Consider the following 23,296-nt stretch of genomic DNA (forward strand, 5'->3'; position numbering starts at 1 on the left):
ATAGGTCCCCTTCCTATTAGTGAACACGGCCCTGTTATCTGCAGGTGGCCGCACGGCGACGTGCATCCCATCGATCGCGCCCTGGACCACGGGGAACCCGGCCACGGCAGAGAAGCCCACGGCCCGGGCATCTTGGCTGGCCCGGTCCACGGGGAAGCGGATGTAGCGGTGCGCCATGGCATATAGGGCATCTGTCACTGCCCGGATGCACCGGTGCACCGATGTCTGCGATATGCCGGACAGGTCCCCACTCGGTGCCTGGAATGACCCCGTTGCATAAAAGTTCAGGGCCACCGTAACCTTGACGGACACGGGGAGAGGGTGTCCCCCGCCAGTGCCACGCGGTGACAGGTGTGCCAGCAGGTGGCAGATGTGTGCCACGGTTTCCCGGCTCATCCGGAGTCTCCTCCTGCATTCCCGGTCCGTGAGGTCCTGGTATGACTGCCGGGGCCGGTACACACGGGGCGCCCTCGGGTGCCTCCGTTGCCGTGGGGCCGCGACGTCCTCCTCCCCCTCCTCGTCCTGTCGGTCAGGTGTCCCTCCCAGCCTGGGCGGCTGCCGCCTGCCCCTCTGCGGCAGCCTGCGCCACCTCTCTGGCACGCTCCTCCTCCTCCTCCTCATCCAGGGCAACATAGACATGAGCGGCTGCCACCACGGCGGCCAACATCGCTGGATGATCTGAAAACATGATGGCCTGGTGGGGGGGAGGGGAACGACGACATGTCATCATTGCCCATATCCCCTCCTCCCCCCAGCCAGGTGGCATGGACCGCATGGGTCTAACTGTTGGAGGCTGGCACCTGGCCAGGTGGACCAACTCATTTGCCCTCCCATCACCCTCCTCGGCACGGACCCCCTCCAACCCCCAACCTCCACCCTAGCACGGACCCCCTCCCCAACCTCCACCCCAGCACGGACCCCCTCCAACCCCCAACCTCCACCCCAGCACGGACCCCCTCCCCAACCTCCACCCCAGCACGGACCCCCTCCAACCCCCACTCCACCCCAGCACGGACCCCCTCCCAACCTCCACCCCAGCACGGACCCCCCCCCCCCCCTCCCAACCTCCACCCCGGCACGGACCCCCTCCAACCCCCAACCTCCACCCCGGCACGGACCCCCCTCCAACCCCCAACCTCCACCCCAGCACGGACCCCCTCCCAAACCTCCACCCCAGCACGGACCCCCTCCAACCCCCAACCTCCACCCCAGCACGGACCCCCTCCCCAACCTCCACCCCAGCACGGACCCCCCCCCCCCAACCTCCACCCCAGCACGGACCCCCTCCAACCCCCAACCTCCACCCCAGCACGGACCCCCTCCCCAACCTCCACCCCAGCACGGACCACCCCCCCCCCAACCTCCACCCCAGCACGGACCCCTTCCAACCCCCAACCTCCACCCCAGCACGGACCCCCTCCCCAACCTCCACCCCAGCACGGACCCCCCCCCCCCCAACCTCCACCCCAGCACGGACCCCCTCCAACCCCCAACCTCCACCCCAGCACGGACCCCCTCCCCAACCTCCACCCCAGCACGGACCACCCCCCCCCCCAACCTCCACGCCAGCACGGACCCCTTCCAACCCCCAACCTCCACCCAGCACGGACCCCCCCCAACCCCCAACCTCCACCCCAGCACGGACCCCCTCCCCAAGCTCCACCCCAGCACGGACATCCCCCCCAACCTCCACCCCGGCACGGACCCCCTCCAACCCCCAACCTCCACCCCAGCACGGACCCCCTCCCCAACCTCCACCCCAGCACGGACCCCCCCCCCAACCTCCACGCCAGCACGGACCCCTTCCAACCCCAACCTCCACCCCAGCACGGACCCCCCCAACCCCCAACCTGGCACGGACCCCCTCCCCAACCTCCACCCCAGCACGGACCCCCCCCCCAACCTCCACCCCAGCACGGACCCCCTCCAACCCCCAACCTCCACCCCAGCACGGACCCCCCCCAGCCCCCAACCTCCACCCCGGCATGGACCCCCTCCCCAACCTCCACCCCAGCATGGACCCCCCCCAACCTCCACCCCGGCACGGACCCCCTCCAACCCCCAACCTCCACCCCAGCACGGACCCCCTCCCGGCACTCCCCCGGAGCCCAGCCTACTCTAACCACCCCCCCCCCCCCCCGCTGCGCACACACACACACAAGCCGAGACACACCTCTCCTCACGCAATCAGTCTGCGGCCACGCCATTTCCTGCCCAGAGCCAACCCCCAGGCCGTCACTCACCTCCTCGCTGGTCGGCGTGTGCCTGGAGCACCGGGTCACACCGATGAAAAGGAGGTTTGATTCACGTCGACGTGAACGGTCATCACGTCGACGGGACTTCGGCCCATCCGGAAGGGAGAATATCGGCAGGCCGAAAATCGGCTGCCTTGCGCAGACCCGTGACATTCTCCGCGGCAGCGGCGCCATTAACGCCCCACCGACTTTTCTCCCTTCGGAGACTTCGGCGGGGGCGGGGGCGGGATTCACGGCGGCCAACGGCCATTCTCCGACCCGGCGGGGGGTCGGAGAATGACGCCCAAGGTTCCAGAGCACTGGAGAATAGCCAATGCTGTCCGTTTGTTCAAGAAGGGAAGCAGGGATAATCCAGATAATTATAGGCCTGTGAGCCTCACTTCAGTGGTGGGGAAGCTGTTGGAGAAGATACTGAAGGACAGGATTTATTCACATTTGGAAACGAATGGACTTATTACTGATAGGCAACATGGTTTTGTGCGGGGAAAGTCATGCCGTACCAACTTGGTAGAGTTTTTTTGAGGAGGTGACAAAATGAATTGATGAGGGAAAGATGTGGATGTCGTCGACATGGATTTTAGTAAGGCATTTGACAATGTCCCTCATGGCAGACTGGCACAAAAGGTAAAGTCATATGGGATTCAGGGTGTGCTAGCTAGATGGATAAAGAACCGGCTTGGCAACAGGAAACCGAAAGTAGCAGTGGAAGGACGTTTTCCTGAATGGTGATCTGTCACTAGTGGTGTTCCACAGGGATCAGTGCTCGGACCATTGCTGTTGTAATATATATAAATGATCTGGAGGAAAATGTAGATGGTCTGATTAGCAAGTTTGCAGATGACAATAAGAAAGATGGAGTTGCAGATAGTGAAGGGGACTGTCAGAGAAGCAGAATATAGATAGATTGGCGGGTTGGGCAAGGAAACGACAGATGGAGTTCAATCCGGACAAATGCGGAGTGATGCATTTTGGAAGATCAAATTCAGGCATGAATTATACAGTAAGTGGCAGAACTCTTAGCAGCATTGACATACAGAGGGATCTAAGCATTCAGGTCCATAGTTTCATGAAAGTGTCAATGCAGGTGAATAAGGTGGTCAAAAAGGCATAAAGCATGCTTGCCTTCATCGGCCGGGGCATTGAGTACAAGAGTTGATAGGTTCTGGCCGCCACACTACCAGAAGGATGTTGATGCTTTGGAGAGAGTGCAAAGAAGGTTTACCAGGATGTTGCCTGCACTGGAGGGTGTTAGCTATGAGAAGAGGTTGAATAAACTCAGATTGTTTTCGTTGGAAAGACGGAGGCTGAGGGGAGATCTGATTGGGGTCTACAAACTTATGAGAGATATAGACAGGGTGAATAGTCAGCTTTTTCCCAGGGTGGAAGGGGGCCCAGGTTCAAGGTGAGAGGGGGAATGTTTAGAGGAGATGTGCGGAAAAAGTTTTCATGCAGAGGATGGTGGGTGCCTGGAACGCGTTGCCAGTGGAGGTGGTGGAGGCAGGCACTATAGCAAAGTTTAAGATGTATCTTTATATACACATGGACGGGCAGGGAATACAGATCGTTTGGGCAAGAAATAGTACGTCTAAATAAGGAATCTGGATTGGCGCAGGCTTGGTGGGCCGAAGGGCCTGTTCCTTTACTCTAATGTTCTTTGTTCCCTCCAGGTATTAAGGTAAGAATCTGGCTGCTCACCCCGCCACAAGACCTTTGGTCCTAGTACCTTACTGCAAGCCTCCTGATATTCCTGCTTTATTTGGTTATCCACGTTTCAAGACATGAAACTCCCATTCAGCCATTTCTGACACCACTGCTTCCTGTGTGGCACTGACACTGCTCCTCTGTTGTTGGCAGACGCCTTCAAATCCAGGAAAATGTCCATCGCTTTGGCCATATCTATATCCTCAGCATCATTGGTCTTGCCTACATCTCAAAAGAATTTCCTCATTCATGCATTAATGGTAATTCATTTTTAAAGGTAAACATTTGGCCCCTAGATTCATTTTTAAAAGGTAAACATTTGGCCCCTAGGCTGAAATAGTAATCATTCTATCAAATTATGGATGCTATCCTGCACAGTGGTTAGCACTACTGCCTCACAGCTCCAGGGACCCAGGTTCAATTCTGGCCTTGGGTGACTGTGTGGAATTTGCACTTTCTCCCTGTGTCTGTGTGTGTGTTTCCCCCGGGTACTCCAGTTTCCTCCCACAGCCCAGGTTAGGTGGATTAGAAGGACAGCACAGTGGTGCAGTGGTTAGCACTGCTGCCCTCACGGCGCCAAGGTCCCAGGTTCGATCCCAGCCCTGGATCACTGTCTGTGTGAAGTTTGCACATTCTTCCCGTGTTTGTTGGGTTTCACCCCCACAACTCAAAAGATGTGCAGGATAGGCGGATTAGCTATGCTAAATTGCCCCTAAGTGTCCAAAAGGTTAGGTGGGGTAACTGGTTTGTGGGATATGTTAGGGGTGTGGAGATATGTTAGGTGTGTGGGCCTAGGTAGCGTGCTCCTTCGGAGGGATGCTCGATGGGTCAAATAGCCTCCTTCTGCACTGTAGAGAGATTATATAACTTCCCTTTTGTCAAGCCCCTTGTGTGTTTCAAATGTTTTATTTGTTAAAATAGTGGGGAGTCATTAAATGAAATACAAGGTGTGACTGTAGTGTCTGCTGGCCTCTTCTGCCCCCCCCCCCCCTTTTCTTCATCTGCCTTCCTTATCCTTCTCTGTTCTTTCATTCTTCCTTTATTTTTCTATGTGCAATACCACAATTATATAATTTTCCTCTAAAATATTTAATAGTTAATATCATTACAAATCTTATCAGACAATTGTGTTCCAATCTCCAGTTCCTGTAAAATGTATAAAACTTGCAAAATAGTTGAATTGTTTGATATCAGGTGAAAAAACTCATGTTTATTCAAAGATGTAATAAGAAACAAGAAACAAATGCTGTCAAAGTCGTAGTGAAACAGGACTGGTGAATTGCAAATGTTATACACTGTTTAAAAAAGGATGTAAAACAACCACTGACCAGTCAGTTTAACCTTGATGGGGGGGAAAGCTTTTAGAAATGGTAATCCAGCAGGCGGTTAAGATGGTGGTCCTCCCGAGATTCCTCTTTGTGTTTCAGTGCCTCCCGGTGGTGATCACGAAGGCTTTTTTAAAAAGGATCGAAAAGAGCATCATGGGTTTTGTGTGGGCCGGGAAGACCCCGAGAGTGAGGAAGGGATTCTTACAGCGTAGCAGGGATGGGGGGGGGGGGGGGGGGGGGGCGGCTGGCACTACCGAGCCTAAGTGAGTATTATTGGGCCGCTAATATTTCAATGGTGAGTAAGTGGATTGGAGAGGAGGAGGGAGCGGCATGGAAGAGATTAGAGAGGGCGTCCTGTAGGGGGACTAGCCTACAGGCTATGGTGACAGCCCCATTGCCGTTCTCACCGAGGAACTACACCACAAGCCCGGTGGTGGTGGCTACACTGAAGATTTGGGGACAGTGGAGACGGCATAGGGGAAAGACTGGAGCCTTGGGGGGGGGTCCCCGATAAGAAACAACCATAGGTTTTGCCCCGGGGGGAATGGATGGGGGATATGGAATGTGGCAAAGAGCAGGAATAACGCAACTGAAAAATCTGTTTGTGGATGGGAAGTTCGCGAGTCTGGAGCACTGACCGAGAAATATGGATTGCCCCAAGGGAATGCATTCAGGTATATGCAACTGAGGGCTTTTTGCGAGGCAACAGGTGAGGGAATTCCCGCAGCTCCCGACACAAGAGGTGCAGGGACAGAGTGATCTCAAAGACATGGGTGGGGGGATGGCAAGGTGTCAGATATATATAGGGAAATGAGGGACGAAGGGGAGACTATGGTAGATGAGCTAAAAGGGAAATGGGAAGAAGAGCTGGGGGAGGAGATCGAGGAGGGGCTGTGGGCAGATGCCCTAAGCAGGGTAAACTCGTCGTCCTCGTGTGCCAGGCTAAGCCTGATTCAGTTTAAGGTATTACACAGGGCGCATATGACTGGAGCACGGCTTAGTAAATCTTTTGGGGTGGAGGATAGGTGTGCGAGGTGCTCGAGAAGCCCAGCGAATCATACCCATATGTTTTGGTCATGCCCGGCACTACAGGGGGTTTTGGATGGGGGTGACAAAGGTGCTTTCAAAAGTAGTGGGGGGTCCGGGTCGAACCAAGCTGGGGGTTGGCTATATTTGGGGTTGCACAAGAGCCGGGAGTGCAGGAGGCGAGAGAGGCCGATGTTTTGGCCTTTGCGTCCCTAGTAGCCCGGCGTAGGATATTGCTAATGTGGAAAGAAGCCAAGCCCCCGGGGGTGGAGACCTGGATAAATGACATGGCGGGGTTTATAAAGCTAGAGCGGATTAAGTTCGTCCTAAGGGGGTCGGCTCAAGGGTTCACCAGGCGGTGGCAACCGTTCGTCGAATACCTCGCAGAAAGATAGATGGAATGGAAAAAAGAAGGCAGCAGCAGCAGCCCAGGATCGGGGGGGAGTGGGGGGAGGGGGGGTGGGGTGGGGGGAGGGGGGGTGGGGTGGGGGGAGGGGGGGTGGGGGGCGGGGTGGGGGGGGGGGGGAGGAACCAGAAGGACTCTCAGGGTTGTTAATATATACTGTATAATATGTATAGGTCGTTGCTACAGATAATTATATATTGGACTGTTAAATTATATTTTTGGAGAGTGTTACTTGTGATAAGGCAGTTGCCAATTAGGGTTAGTTTTCATTTTTGTTATTTATTATTTATTCATTTTCTGTTTATAAAATAGGTCATTGTTATTTGTGTTGTTATAATATTGTGTAAAGGATGCACAATGTACTGTGTTGGTTGACCAAAAATTTTCAATAAAATAAAAAAATAAAAATAAATGGTAATCCAGGACAAAAATCACAGTCATTTGGACAAATATAAATTAATTACAGAAAACCATCACAACACCATTAGGGAATGTGGTGTACATTTGACTTCCAAAAGTTGCTTGATAAGGTTCCACAAAACAGGCCTGTCAGCAAAGTTGACATGGAATAAAAAGGTCACTGGCAGCATGGATACAAAGTTGGCTCTGCATTACAGGAAAGAAAATAGTGGTGAACAGTTGTTTTTTTGGACTGGAGGACAGTATCTGGTGGGGTTCCATTTATCAGGCATCGGTATTAAGACCACTGGATGTAAAGGCACAAGAAAATTTACAGATGATACAAAGCTTGGAATTACTGTGAACTGTTGGAAGGATAATAATGGACTTCAAGAGGACATAGACTAGCTGGATGAATAGGCAGACTAAATTTAATGCAGAGAAGCATTAAGCTATACAATTTGGCAGGAAGAACCAAGAAATCCAGTAAAAAGAATAAAATATATAATTCTGAAGGGGATGCAGGAGCAAAGGAATCTGGAGGCATATGTGCTCAAATCATTGAAGGGTGGAAGCATGTTGAGAAAGTGGTTAATAAGGCATACAGAATCCTGGGCTTAAATAGAAGCATAGACATAGAATACAAAGCAAGAAAGTTATAGTAAACCGTAAAACAAACAAAACAACTATGCGACACGGTGGCATAGTGGTTAGCACTGCTGCCTCATGGCACCAAGGACCCAGGTTTGATCCTGGCTCTGGGTTTGCACATTCTCCCTGTGCCTGCATGGGTCTCACCCCCACAACCCAAAGATCTGCAGGTTAGGTGGATTGACCATGTTAAATTGCTCCTTAATTGGAAAAAAAAATAATTGGGTACTCTAAATTTAAAAAAAAATTAGATTGGCCTCAACTGGAGTATTGCATTCAATTCTGGGCACCATACTTTAGGAATGATGTAAGGGCATTGGAGGATCCAGAAAAGATTTACAAGAATGCCTCTGAGGGAAGAGCTAACAGCCAGAGACTATGTAGCTAGACTAAGTGCTTAAATGCGGGAATTTGGTGTAGTGAGGGGGAAGGGACAACTTAGCATTTTACAAAAAATGAGCAGTCTAAGTGAGTGAGCCAAAGACCTGAGAGCTGATCTGTAGAGGCATTAATTAGGTGTGCAGGTAGGTGACTGGTGAGTTTTAGGGTCCCCCTCTCTAAATCAGTACTCGGGTGATATAGGTATTAAATTTACAGTGTAACTAATTAAACTCCATAATATAACTATAGATAATCATTGAATGATATTTGAAATGTAAACATCAAAAAGTCTTGAATATTCATGTCCCAGCCTTGTTTACCATGTAAACATATCTCTGTGATAACCATCAGGTCATATCAATTAATTTCTAGCTGTGTTAACAATCTATTTTGTTACAAATGGTGTGTGCATTCAGATAGTCTTTAACTCTTGTCTTTTTACCATTTTTGCAATCTCTGGCCTTATCTACTGGTGAACTCTTAACGGTGAGTGAGTGGGCCTAGATACGGTGCTCTTTCAGAGGGCCGATGCAGACTCGATGGGCTGATGGAAGGATTCCATGATTATTCTTTAATAATAATCTTTATTGTCACAAGTAGGCTTACATTAACACTGCAGTGAAGTTACTGTGAAAATCTCCTAGTCGCCACATTCTGCCACCTGTTCGGGTACACAGAGGGAGAATTCAGAATGTCCAATTCACCTAACAGCACGTCTTTCGGGATTCATGGGAGAAACCGGAGCACCCGGAGGAAACCCACGCAGACACTGGGCGAACATGCAGACTCCGCACAGACAGTGATCCAAACCAGGAATCGAACCTGGGACCCTGGCGCTGTGAAGCAACAGTGCTACCCACTGTGCTGCTGTGCCACCCATTCGTTTTGAATGCCAGCAGAATCACTTTAGGTTTTACTCTTTGGGATTACATTATTGGCTTCTCGTTTAATTATCAATTTTGCAATTCAACAGAAAACCTTGGATTTATCTGCTGCAAATGTATTTATGATGTATATTTAACAGATTCTTCACTGCAGCAACAAACCGTTATTTTTAAGGAAAATGCAGGTAGGTAAATTAACACCTTCATAAAATTCTCAACTTTTAATGAATGGGGCGTTTGTCCAACTGGGCACCTTGTGCTAAGATTGTTATGACTGCAATGTCCTAACAAACCTGTAGCATTTTGATAGATCGGTCGAGTTTGCTTTTAAGAGACTAGATGTTGCGAGTGTAATTTTGCCGCTTCGCAAACACGATTTGCAGCGATTATTTTGCGCCCCCGGCCAAAGTACCACGCAATGCAAAAGCAGAATGTCACAGTGCGTGTAATGCGAGATTATTTAACTGACAGGTAAACATTTTGCCCCCTTTTTCCCCTCTAGGGACTTTGTCACCTCCTCAGAAATAGTTGCAGCAGGAGGTCGGAGGGTGCCGGATCCGCCAAAATGCAGCTAATCGATGCGAGACTTTACCCTGATGGCTCGGACTTTAAGTTAAATGCAAGGAGACTAGATCGTGTTATAAGATCCTCCTCCATTTAAGTGGTAAACGCTGTTTTTCTCCCTTCTCTTCTTCCTTCTTTGAAAGGGTTTGACCATCAAAGGGTGAAAGTAATTATCCTGTCAGGCAATAGTTAATATGCAGTGTAAGGAAGACCTTCGATTCTTGCAGCAGATTGTCCGACAGGGCTGCACTTTTCAACAAAAACACCGTTAGAGCGTTCGAAACTTGGATTTCCATTCGCTGAAAATTATCTTGGTTTTAATCATCTAATTAACTACAATTAAATTAAATGCAAATTATCTTGGCATAAAGTCTAGAATTCTGAGATACCGTGGCGTATACTAACATGCACATCTGGACGTCAAAACTGCTCAGGTCTGTCTCCACTCCTGTGCTCAATTTGCTGCCAACCTTCACAAAAAAAAGTTATTTAAAGTTACTGATAATGGTAGCTAGACTCTTAACTGCCTCGTCGCCAGCTAATCTCCATTGCAGCTGATCAATCCAGATGGATTCGGATGTAACCTACTCCATACAACTGTTCCCCTGAATCGGAAGGGATACGGTGACCATCGTAGGCACAGTGGTCACTTCACAGAATCGGTAGACAATCTTAATCTTTGCTGAATTATGTTTATCCGCAGGCCTGTTTTTTTAATGTAGATTAATTCAGAATGTCTCTCTATGACATACATATTAATTATATTTAATGGTGCAAACTGGTTATGGTTACAAATCCGATTTTAAGAACAGCATAGGTTGTCCAAAAGCTCGACAGTGTGTATAGTGAAGTTGGTGCAGCGAGTGTGGACAGCAGGAAAGCTGCGACCCCCTCACTCTGGAATGCATCACCTCCACCCGGGAACACTCCAGGTGGGGCGGGAAGCCCCGCCCCCTGCCCTATGATTGGAGATAAGTCCAGGTGGGCGGAGACGCTGGTGCCCCGCTCTCCGCTCTGATTGGCTGTAGCCCGGGAGGGGCGTGGCCAGGGAGGGGTTGCCTCCGATTGAATGGAAGTTGGAAGCGGCTCTGGAGTCCGGGCTTTTCAGCAGAGCCGTTGTTGTCAGCGACATCCACGGGATCGGGGAGGTTCAGACAGGAGCGTCCATGCAGGCTGGGCGGGGGAAAGGCAAAGAGCTTCCCCACCATCCCCATAGAGCTTCCCCACCATCCCCATAGAGCTTCCCCACCATCCCCATAGAGCTTCCCCACCATCCCCATAGAGCTTCCCCATAGACTATTTGAGGGTGAATTCACTGCCACAGAAACCGAGCTTGATTTGTGCACCTTTAGTTTGCAGGGTTTGAGGTGCCAGCCATGTCCCACCTGCCTGCTGCCCCACACTGTCCCGGGAGCCCTGCCTTCCTCCTTCATTCCCTCTGCCTGCTCGCTGCCGCTGTGCGGGGATCTGGACCCCCGCCGCCCCTGCTCGGCCACCTGTCTGGGAACTCCCCACCTGGCGCCGGCTTCAGCCTCTCCGGCGGCGGCCGGTGCCCTGTGCTGTCCGCCGGCGCCCGGCTGCAGCGGGAGGGGAGGTCCCCCTGCCTGCTGAGGCTGCAGGTGGACGGGATGGTCCCGCTGGGCTCGGAGATCGCCCGGGTCACCGCCCCGGACGGGGGCGGCGCGGGAATCCGCTACCGCTCCTCTCCCGGGGTCCCGCAGCTGTTCGTGGTGCCGCGGACCGGCCAGATCCTGGTGGTGGGCTCCCTGCTGGGGGTGGCGGCCCTGGAGCTGTCCGTGTACGGCCAGGGCAGGGGGCGGCCGGGCGGCCTCAGCCAGCCCCTCAGGCTGCGGCTGAGTGTGGGAGACCGGGGCGCGGGACTCTCCCAGGGCGGGCGAGGAGACCGGGGCGCGGGACTCTCCCAGGGCGGGCGAGGAGCCCGCTCGGCGCCGGAGCAGCTCTACTACTCCGTGTCCGTGTCGGAGAATGACAAGGTGGGGAACGCCATCTACACCATCCCCGACTGGAAGTTTCAACGGCGCTGGTTTGAAGTGATCGCCCCGCTCGATGCCCCGGTCCACATCGAGAGGGACTCCGGCAAGGTTTACCTGTCCAAGAGAATCCGCGCCAAATCGACCATCCAGATAACTGTCAAAGTGAACAACCAGAAAGGTAAGGGGCTGACATTCTCCCATTCCCTCAGAGGAAACCTGTTCTGTCTCCCTGTCAGACTCCACACCGTGTGCAATGTGCCCCAGAGTCGCTGCCACTTCTCCCGCGTTACTGACTCCTGTTGTAATATTCCAGTCCCACAACTATCATTTACATCGGGCACGGCTTCACCGAGCTCCCTCACCCGAAAGATACACTCGGAGGGGGCAACCAAAGGCCAGCTCGGGGTGGGGGGTAATCAGGATTTCGAAGGCGAATCGGGAGCTGCAGGAGTCTGGGTGGTTGACGGAACTTAATTTCTGAGTTGGACAGAATTACTTAAATATCTTGTGATTTGGGAATGTAATGTTTAGTAATGCAGTCTCGAGAATTTAAATCTCCATTTAGAGGATAGGTACAACTGAAGTTAGGCAAGAGACGAGGAATAGATTAGAACATAATGAGATAAAAGTGAATCTGGCAATTTGCCAGGGATACCAAGGTGTGGTGTATATCACAGAGCTATACATCCCGATGTATATCACAGAGCCATACATCCCGATGTATATCACAGAGCCATACATCCCGATGTATATCACAGAGCTATACATCCCGATGTATATCACAGAGCTATATATCCCGATGTATATCACAGAGCTATACACCCCGATGTATATCACAGAGCTATACATCCCGATGTATGTTAGGGAGCTATATATCCCGATGTACATCACTAGCCATACATCCCGATGTACATCACAGAGCCATACATCCCGATGTATATCACAGAGCTATACATCCCGATGTATATCACAGAGCTATACATCCCGATGTACACCACAGAGCTATACATCCTGATGTATATCAGAGCTATACATCCCGATGTATATCAGAGCTATACACCCCGATGTATATCACAGAGCTATACACCCCGATGTATATCACAGAGCTATACATCCCGATGTATATCACAGAGCTATACACCCCGATGTATATCACAGAGCTATACACCCCGATGTATATCACAGAGCTATACATCCGGATGTATATCACAGAGCTATACATCCCGATGTATGTTAGGGAGCTATATATCCCGATGTATATCACGAGCCATACATCCCGATGTACATCACTAGCCATACATCCCGATGTACATCACAGAGCCATACATCCCGATGTATATCACAGAGCTATACATCCCGATGTACACCACACAGCTATACATCCCGATGTATATCAGAGCTATACACCCCGATGTATATCACAGAGCTATACACCCCGATGTATATCACAGAGCTATACATCCCGATGTATATCACAGAGCTGTACATCCCGATGTATATCACAGAGCTGTACATCCCGATGTACACCACAGAGCTATACATCCCGATGTACACCACAGAGCTTTACATCCCGATGTACACCACAGAGCTTTACATCCCGATGTACACCACAGAGCTTTACATCCCGATGTACACCACAGAGCTATACATCCCGATGTACACCACAGAGCTATACATCCCGATGTACACCACAGAGCTATACATCCCGATGTACACCACAGAGCTATACATCCCGATGTACACCACAGAGCTATACATCCCGATGTACACCACAGAGCTATACATCCCGATGTACACCACAGAGCTATACATCCCGATGTACACCACAGAGCCATACATCCCGATGTATATCACAGAGCCATACACCCCGATGTACATCACAGAGCTATACATCCCGATGTACACCACAGAGCTGTACATCCGGATGTATGTCACAGAGCTGTACATCCGGATGTATGTCACAGAGCTGTACATCCGGATGTATGTCACAGAGCTGTACATCCGGATGTATGTCACAGAGCTGTACATCCGGATGTATGTCACAGAGCTGTACATCCGGATGTATGTCACAGAGCTGTACATCCGGATGTATGTCACAGAGCTGTACATCCGGATGTATGTCACAGAGCTGTACATCCGGATGTACGTCACAGAGCTGTACATCCGGATGTACGTCACAGAGCTGTACATCCGGATGTACGTCACAGAGCTGTACATCCGGATGTACGTCACAGAGCTGTACATCCGGATGTACGTCACAGAGCTGTACATCCCGATGTACACCACAGAGCTATACATCCCGATGTACACCACAGAGCTATACATCCCGATGTACACCACAGAGCTATACATCCCGATGTACACCACAGAGCTATACATCCCGATGTACACCACAGAGCTATACATCCCGATGTACACCACAGAGCTATACATCCCGATGTACACCACAGAGCTATACATCCCGATGTACACCACAGAGCTATACATCCCGATGTACACCACAGAGCTATACATCCCGATGTACACCACAGAGCTATACATCCCGATGTACACCACAGAGCTATACATCCCGATGTACACCACAGAGCCATACACCCCGATGTACATCACAGAGCCATACATCCCGATGTACACCACAGAGCTATACATCCCGATGTATATCAGAGCTATACATCCCGATGTATATCAGAGCTATACACCCCGATGTACACCACAGAGCTATACATCCCGATGTACGTCACAGAGCTATACATCCCGATGTACGTCACGGAGCTATACATCCCGATGTACGTCACGGAGCTATACATCCCGATGTATGTCACGGAGCTATACATCCCGATGTATGTCAGGGAGCTATATATCCCGATGTATGTCAGGGAGCTATATATCCCGATGTATATCACAGAGCCATACATCCCGATGTATATCACCGAGCTATGCATCCTGATGTACGTCAGCGAGCTATGCATTCCGATGTATATCAGAGAGCTATACATCATGGCTGGCACAGTGGTTAGCATTGCTGCCTAAGGCACCGAGGACCCGGGTTCGAATGCTGGCCCTTGGTGACTGTCCGTGTCAGAGAGCTGTACATCCTGATGTACGACAGAGAGTTATACATCCTGGTGTATGTCAGAGAGCTATACATCCTGGTGTGTGTCAGAGAGCTATACATCCTGGTGTGTGTCAGAGAGCTATACATCCTGGTGTGTGTCAGAGAGCTATACATCCTGATGTATGTCAGAGAGCTATACATCCTAATGTATGTCAGAGATCAATAGATCCAGATATACGTCGGAGAGCTGTACATCCTGATTTACGTCAGAGCTATAGATCCAGATATACATCAGAGAGCTGTCCGTCCCGATGCACGTCGGAGAGCTGTCCGTCCCGATGTACGTCGGAGAGCTGTCCGTCCCGATGCACGTCGGAGAGCTGTCCGTCCCGATGCACGTCGGAGAGCTGTCCGTCCCGATGCACGTCGGAGAGCTGTCCGTCCCGATGCACGTCGGAGAGCTGTCCGTCCCGATGCACGTCGGAGAGCTGTCCGTCCCGCGCATTCCAATTGGGTAAAGCAGAACTCTCCTCCTCAATTTGCAACTGTAGTGACATTTTTATAGTAAGAAATAAATCTGACTTCCATTTTCTCTTCTCTAACTTTAAATTTTGAAAGTGTCAAAAGACCATTAGATAAGCTTCAAAATGTGTCTATACACTGAATAACAATAATGCAGCAACTGGTGTAAGAAGGAGCAGTGTGACACTACCTCCTCCTGGTGGTATGATACCACTACTAAAAATCTCAATTGGTCTTTGTTCATTAAATGTAAGCTGTAGTTTCACTGCTCCCTTTTGTCAGAGAGTAAAAAAAAAGCACATTGCATCAACTCAATGATTTTCTTTTTATTAGTGTCAACTCTAGAGATTAGAGGTTAATGGCATTGTCTATCATGGTACTGAATCAAATAGAGCAGCCAACATCAGTTTCACTTACTGCTCTGTGCAGCTGTGGAACAAGAAAGGGTGATCTCATTGAAGCATACAAAATGCTTCCAGGGATCGACAGGCCAGATGCAGAAAGAATGGGCTGGACTCTCCGTTAGCCGATGCTGAAATAGGGAAATGCGATTGGGCGGAGAAAAGTTTCCGAAGCGAAAATCGTGGCACCGCTGATTTGACATCAAATCATGATTCTCCATCATCTCGAAAACAGCGCTTCACTCCGTGCATACAGTAGGCACCGTTTGCATATCATTAGTGGGCCCAACCCGGTATTCTCCAGGGCCTCTGTGATTCTCCACCCCCAATGGGTCGAGTTCCCGAAGGTGTGGTTCACTTGTGCTGTTAAAAATCATGAAACCGGCGTGGCGGCTGCTGAAGGAGAGGGTCTACGGAAAGTGTCCTCTGTTGCCATAGTTTGCTGACAGTTGTGCCGCTGACTGGGGGGCTTCTGCCAGGGCTGCGGGGAGTAATGGGGAGTGGCCAGGAGGTGGGCTGTGGGTGGACGGGCACGGAGCACCATTGCCGCAGCCAGCAAGGCAGCCATGCAGTTGTGCACACTGCTAACAGCCCGCTTGGAAGCTTGGTGTCACGGGTTGTACAGGTGTCCTCCCCAGGCCATTCCCCTGGGTGCCCTCTGGCCCCAGCCAACAGTTGTATGGGCATGCTCCAGCACAATCAGTTTGGCTGGGCTAAGTATGTGGGGAGTGTAATGTGTATGTGCGGCTGAATCTTGTCAGCCTCCTGAGTGTCAATCACGGACCTAGCGAATCCTGTACTGTTTTTCATTAGAATCAATTGTGTTCCACGCGGTAATGGTGCTAGCCCCTTAGAAACGGTGCAAGTGCGGCGCCGATTTTTCTTTCGTGAAAGTCCATGGATTCTCCGTTGGCGTCAACACTTTTTTTTGTTCAAACTTGTATCAAAGTAGGTTACAGCAAATAAACACCCCGGGAAACATTCTTCCCAACAATCAACTAAAGAGTTTGTACAGATTTTCCTCCCCATCACCACCACCCCCCCCCCCCCCCCCCCCCGTGACGAACAACTCCTCAAATACGGTCACAAACATCCCTCACCTTTTCTTGAACTCCCCTGCTGAGCCCCTTAACTCCTACTTTATCTTCTCTAACTGCAGGAAGTTGGACAGGCCACCCAACCATGCTGCTACCCCCGGTGGCGATGCCGACCGCCACTCCAGCAAAATTCATTGCCATGCAATCAGAGGCGAAGGCTAATCCATCGGCCTTCCTCCTCTCCATGAGCTCCGGCTTCTCTGAAACCCCAAATATCGCCACCAAAGGGTCCGGGTCCACTCCCTCCTCCACTATCCTGGCTAAGACCGCGAACACTCCCACCCAGAATCTTCCTAATTTTTCACAACCCCAAAACATCTGCGCATGATTCGCTGGCCCCCACCAAATCCTCTCTCACTCATCTGCTACCCCCTGAAAGAACCCACTCATTCTCGCCCGAGATATATGCACCCTGTGCACCACCTTGAACTGTATCAGGCTCATCTTTGCACAAGAGGAGGTCCCATTTACCCTTCTCAGTGCCTCACTCCATACTCCCCAATTGATCTCCATTCCCAACTCCGCATCCCATTTATCCTTGATCTTCACCACCCACTCGCCTCCCTGCTCCACCAGCCACTTATATATATCCCAATTCATCCCTCCCCTCCCACATCCAGAAGAAGCAGTCGCTCCAGCAGGGCGTATCCCAGCAATCTAGGGAACTCCTTCCAGACCTTTCGTGCAAAATCCCTAACCTGTAGATACCTGAACTCACTACCCCTCGGCAGCCCTACCCTCTCCCTTAGCTCCTCCAGACTGGCGAACCCTTCCTCCAAATACAAATCCCTCACCTTGACCAGCCCCACTTCCCTCCACCTCCTGTATACACTATCCATTCTACCGGCTCAAACCCATGATTCTCGCACAGTGGCGTTAGCACCGACATCCCTTCCATCCTAAAATGCCTCCTCAGCTGATTCCATATCTTCACCGTGGACTGCACCACTGGGCTCCCTGAATACCTACCCGGAGCCATTGGCAATGCTGCCGTCACTATAGCCCTCAAACTAGACCCCTTACAAGATTCCTCCTCCATCCTAACCCACTGTACCCCTTCTCCTTCCCACCACCGCACCTTGTTCACGTTCGCCGCCCAATAATAAGCAAGCAAGTTTGGCAACACCAACCCCCCCTGCTGCCTCTGCCTTTGTAGCAGGGTCCTCCCCACCCTCTGCATGCCCTCCCCGTTGTCAGTCTGTCAAATTGCCCCTGCTACTCTTTCCTCCTCATCAATCCCTCCATGGTGGGCACCCTCGAATATTCCCTGTCCACCTCCACTATCTCGCTCACTAGACGGTCATGTTCCGCCCTCCTTTCCTTATTCGCACGAACCGTAAATGAGAGAATTTCTCCCCGGACCACTGCCTTCAGTGCTTCCCAAAATATGCCCGCCGACACCTCCCCATTCTGATTGAACTCCACATAATCCCTAATCGCCAACCGCACCTTATCACAAAAACCTCCGTCCGCCAACAACCCCGAGTCAAACCTCCACCCCGGCCTCTGCTCTCGTCCCATACTGAACCGAATATCCAGTCAGTGGGGTGCATGGTCCGAGATAGCTATCCCCGCATACTCTGCCCCCTCCACCCCAACCAAAATCTCCCGACTCACTACAAAGTAATCAATCCTCGAATACACCTTATAGATGTGTGAAAAGAAGGAATACTCCCTTCCCCCTGGGTTCTGAAAGCGCCATGGATCCACCATACCCATCCTCTCCATAAACCCCCCCCCTCAGATCCCTTGCTATTCGTACCCTACCCATCGACCTGGGGCTCGATCTATCCACCCTCGGCTCCAGGACACAGTTAAAATCTCCTCCCATGATCAACTGGTGCGTGGCCAAATCCGGGATTGCTGCCAGCAACCTGCTCATAAAACCCACATCATCCCAATTTGGGGCATACACATTTTCCAACACTACCGGTGCCCCTTCCAATACCCCACTCACAATCACATATCTCCCACCTGGATCCCTCACTTTCTTCGCACTCACGAATCCCATTTTTTTGCTCAGTAAAATCGCCACACCCCTCGATTTCAAATCGAGTGAGAAACCTGCCCAACCCACCCCTTCCTTAACCTAACTTGGTCCTTCACAACGGAGATGTGTCTCCTGCAAAAAGACCACCCCCGCTTTCAAGCTCCTAAGGTGGGCGAACACCCACAACCTTTTAACCGGTCCATTCCGTCCCCGGACATTCCACGTTACTACCTTTACCGGAGGCTTCTGCCTCCAATCCCCTCTACCGTCCATCATCTTCCCCACTTAGCTCCTGCCCCTTTAATTCCACTCTGTACCTAGCCCATCCCAGATGGCCCCTTTCTTCGCCCTTGACCATGTCATCTCTCACCCCCTGCCGCGTCACAAGCTCCCCCCCCCCCCCCCCCCCGCTTTTCCCCTTCCCCTTTCCCCCTCCCCCGGCCACCCCTCGTGGCTTTCTCCCCCTCCCTGCCCACTAAAACAGGCAGCCTTCCCCAAAAGCAAACCAACAGATGTTAAACACAAACAGTCCCCTAAAACAGGAGGGGCGATGGGAACATCCATCCCCACATAAACCTTTCAGCCCTATAACTCCTTACAATCTCAACATTGAGCAGAAACCCACCCCCCCACAAAAAAAGACGAAAATCCCCCAATCCCTACACCCACTTCTAACATAGTGCAAGCACCCCGGTTCCCAAGCATTGTCCACTCAGTTCTCCCCAGTTTACGCTCCTTAATGAAGACTTCAGCAGCTTCTGGGGTCTCGAAATAATACTCCCGGCCTCCGAACGTCACCCATAATTTCGCCGGGTAGAGCACCCCAAACCTGATCTACCGCCGGTACAGCACTGCCTTGGCCTTGTTGAAACCTGCCTGCCGTTTTGCCTACTCTGCTCCGATGTCCTGATAAATCCGGACGTTATTTCTCTCCCGGTCGCAGCTACGCTTCTCCCTGGCCCACAGTAGAATTTTCTCTTTCTCTACAAATTTATGGAGCCTCACGATCACCGCCTGCGGCGGTCCCCCAGCTCTAGGTTTTTGCCTCAGATCCCTATGCGCTTTGTCCACTTCAGGTGCCTTATCCAGCACCCCTTCTGCCACCAGTCCTGCCAGCATCTCGAAACGTACCTTGTGGCACTCACACCTTCCACTCCTTCAGGCAGGCCCACTATTCGCAGGTTCTGTCTTCTCGAGTTATTTTCCTGCTCCTCAACCTTTGCCCTCAGCGTTTTACAAAGGTCTCCTGGGAGCCCGACCTCCGCCTCCAGAGCCACCAAACGATCGCTGTGGTCCGAGATCACTCCTTCAATCTCCCGAATCTGTGACCCCTGCACCTCCAAACACCTCCATCTGCTACAAAGTACTCTTCAGGGGTGCCACAGCTTCTGCAATGGCGTTTGCATGATCCTCACGCAATTCTTTCCTCTGCTTATGGAATTCCTCCATGATAAAAGTCATCAGTTCCTGTATCTGGGGCCTTACAGCTTGCCCCTCCCCCACCTGCATGCTGGAAGAGACTGTCTGTGAAGCACAAGACTGTTTCAACTTTCCAGCCAAATTTCTCACTGTTTTCTGCAGGGTCTGGCGATCACGAGACATACCATTCCAGGGGCAAACTACTCCTCTAACATTCACCTACGCCTTTTCATCAAAATTCCACCCGAATCGCCCTTTTCTGTGACTTTAAGCCGGAACAGCCCTGTATGTAACCACTCACTCCATGGTCACAACCGAAGTCCGGCGTCTCAGAAATGGTGAATCCCACCTGATGTGTCCCCTGGCTCTGGGCACCTAGAATACTCCAAATAAGGGGCAGGCCATTTCAGACAGAGATGAGGGGGAATTTATTCACACAGTGGTACATCTCTGGAGTTCTCTACCACAGAGGGCAGTGGAGGCTCAGTCATTGAGTATGTTTAAGACAGACACTATTAGACTTCTAGATAGTAAAGACATCAAGGGGAGAATGCAGAAAAATGGCATTGAGGTAGAAGAGGATCAGCCATGCTCCAATTGAATGATGGAACAGGCTTCAGTAGCTGAATGGCCAAATCCTGCTCCTATATTCTTGTCAATGGTCTCAGCAGCCCCGAGTTGGGAAAGGTAATGAGGTGGGGCAGGGAGAGCATAGACCAGCCTCTTGGGTGTTAGCTGCAACTCAGCTGGGTTCACACTTGTCTCTGAGTCAGAGATTGTGAGTTTAAGGACTGACAAACACTCCAGTGACTGTCAGTGTGCTGCACTAATGGAGGTGCAATCTTTGGGATGAGATATTAAGTGCAGGAACCATCTGCCCACTTTAGGTGGATATAAAGGGTCCCATGGCACTATTTCAAAGACAAGCTGGGGAGTTCTTCCAAGAGTCCTGGCCAATATTTATCCTTCAATCAACATCACAAAAAATAGATGATCTGGTCATTCTCACATTGCTGTTTGTGTGGGTTTGCTGTGTGCAAGTAATCTATCACATTACCTCCATCACAACAGTGGCTATTGCGACAGGTTTCAAGAGGGAAAAAGAAAATTTACCTTTTTATGTTTAAATCGGAGGCTGGAAACTCCAGTTCCTAGTGGGGCTTGGAGTTTCTGTGCATGCACCAGAGGGTTTCCTGACGGTGTGGGGCTGCCCCACAATGGGAAACCCCATTGACCAGCCTGTGAAATGGAGCATCCTGTGGCGTGCTGAAGCAGAAATCTGGCGCAGCGGGAGGGAGAATCCAGCCCCTCATCTCTGGAATCAATTTAGTGACCCTCCTCTGAACTGTCTCTACTGCAACTAAATCCCTCCTCAAATAAGGGACAAAAAATGTACACAATACTCAAGTACTTGCATAGTTTGTTGATTTCACTATGTTCAGATGGGGAACAGATCCTGCGCACATGCACAGTTCATTTTTTAACTCTGCACTCGGGCACTGGTCCTGCGTACCCGTGCAGTGGCAAAAGAAGAACGATACGTGAAACTGTGTGAAACTGGAGGTCAGGTGACCTGAGGGTGTCATTCCAGAGAAGGTGCCCCACGGAACAAGAGACAGGAGGGGGGCAGGCAGGCCCTGTTAAGTACAGTTAAAAGTAAGGAACAGAGCAGTTGGCTCCAAATTGAGGAAAAAGCTGCAGGGAGCAGACTTGAAGCAAAGAGGGCTTGAGAGAAACGAATAGCTCCAAGGAGGCATAGGATGTTAGTGACTCCTTATTGTGGGCTTCTGGAATAGAAATCTTTTGCTTGGCATGGTTGAATATCTGTGTGCCGGAAGGTGTAACTTTTTAAAAATAAACTTAAGAGTACCCAATTAAATTTTTTCCAATTAAGGGGCAATTTAGCGTGGCCAATCCACCTACCCTGCACATCTTTCGGTTGTGGGGGCGAAACCCATGCAAACACTGGGAGAATGTGCAAGCTCCACACGGACAGTGACCCAGAGCCGGGATCGAACCTGGGACCGCGGGGCCGTGAGGCAGCAGTGCTATCCACTGCGCCACCGTGCTGCCGGAAGGTAAATCTTGAGTGTACATGGTGATCCAAGGGAAGGAACATCCTAAAGTGAGTGAAACCCTGGAGGTGGATCCTTGTTGGATGGGTGGCACAGTAGCGCAGTGGTTAGTGTCATGCTATGCAAGCATGCAGCTAATGAACACACACAATAGGATACGACCAATGAGCAGTCAGGACATGCAGGGGTGGTATCTCACTATAAAAGGGATGAGGCACTCACACCCCACCTCTTTCCACAGACCAACATCTCCAGAGTGAGATAGGGTGTATCCTCAGCATCACACCCCAGCATGTGGCTTAGAGCAAGGCTGTTTCTGTTAGACTGAGTTACTACATTTAGATTAGCAGAGAGTCGAACTCATTGAAAGCTGTGCTAATAGTTCAATAAAACACATTGAACTCACTTCAAAGTCTGGAGCATCTTTTGCTCAAAACTGCATCAAGTGGCAGCTTGTGTTATTCCAAATTACAGAACACAACAGTTAGCACTGTTGCTCCACAGCACCAGGGTCCCAGGTTCAATTCCCAGCTTGGGTCAGCGACTGTGTGGAATCTGCATGTTCTCCCTGTGTCTGCGTGGGTTTCCTCCCACAAGTCCCGAAAGACCTGTTGTTGGGTAATTTGGACATTCTGAATTCTCCCTCTGTGTACCTAAACAGGTGCTGGATTGTGACTACTAGGGGATTTTTACAGAAACGTCATTGCAGTGTTAGCAGTGTTAATGTAAGCCTACTTGTGACAATAAAGATAATTATTATTATTGTTGAAGGCATCCAAGTGTAAACGGCCGTTTGGGAATGAATTCCAAAGTGATTTCTTTGAGCGTGGAGATTGGAAGCCCTCATGAGACAGATGGAGTTTCCGGGAGACCAGTTGGCTCATGGTGTGACCAACATCTGGGGAAGTTGATGAGAAATCAGAGAGTTTGCTTTGGTGGGACCTGTCACTTGTTTTGGGGTGCAATGTGTCTGACCACCATTCGTCTATTACCTCACATGTACACATGCCTATCCTGAAAAGTAGGATATTACATAGATATTGAAATTGTGTTATCTTTACAAATTTGTTTATTGGGTTGAAGAAATAGTGTGATTTGAATCATTTACTGGTGTTTGTATTTAAATCTTTACAATCATTAATAAATGT

The 23,296-nt window shown here is 50.8% G+C and overlaps 1 protein-coding gene across 2 annotated transcripts in view; it reads left to right on the forward strand.

The window, feature by feature from the left end:
- Positions 1-10,702: 10,702 nt before the first annotated feature.
- The window catches only part of LOC140385667 (neural-cadherin), a 444,649-nt gene continuing 432,055 nt past the window's right edge, over positions 10,703-23,296 (forward strand). For both annotated transcript variants that reach the window (XM_072468059.1, XM_072468060.1), the window contains exon 1: positions 10,703-11,767. In XM_072468059.1, coding sequence (XP_072324160.1) covers positions 10,972-11,767 — 796 coding nt within the window. In that variant the 5' untranslated portion in view covers positions 10,703-10,971. The remainder of the gene's footprint in view (positions 11,768-23,296) is intronic.

The sequence above is a fragment of the Scyliorhinus torazame genome, chromosome 11 (genome assembly GCF_047496885.1).
Source record: "Scyliorhinus torazame isolate Kashiwa2021f chromosome 11, sScyTor2.1, whole genome shotgun sequence".
NCBI classification, from domain to species: domain Eukaryota; kingdom Metazoa; phylum Chordata; class Chondrichthyes; order Carcharhiniformes; family Scyliorhinidae; genus Scyliorhinus; species Scyliorhinus torazame.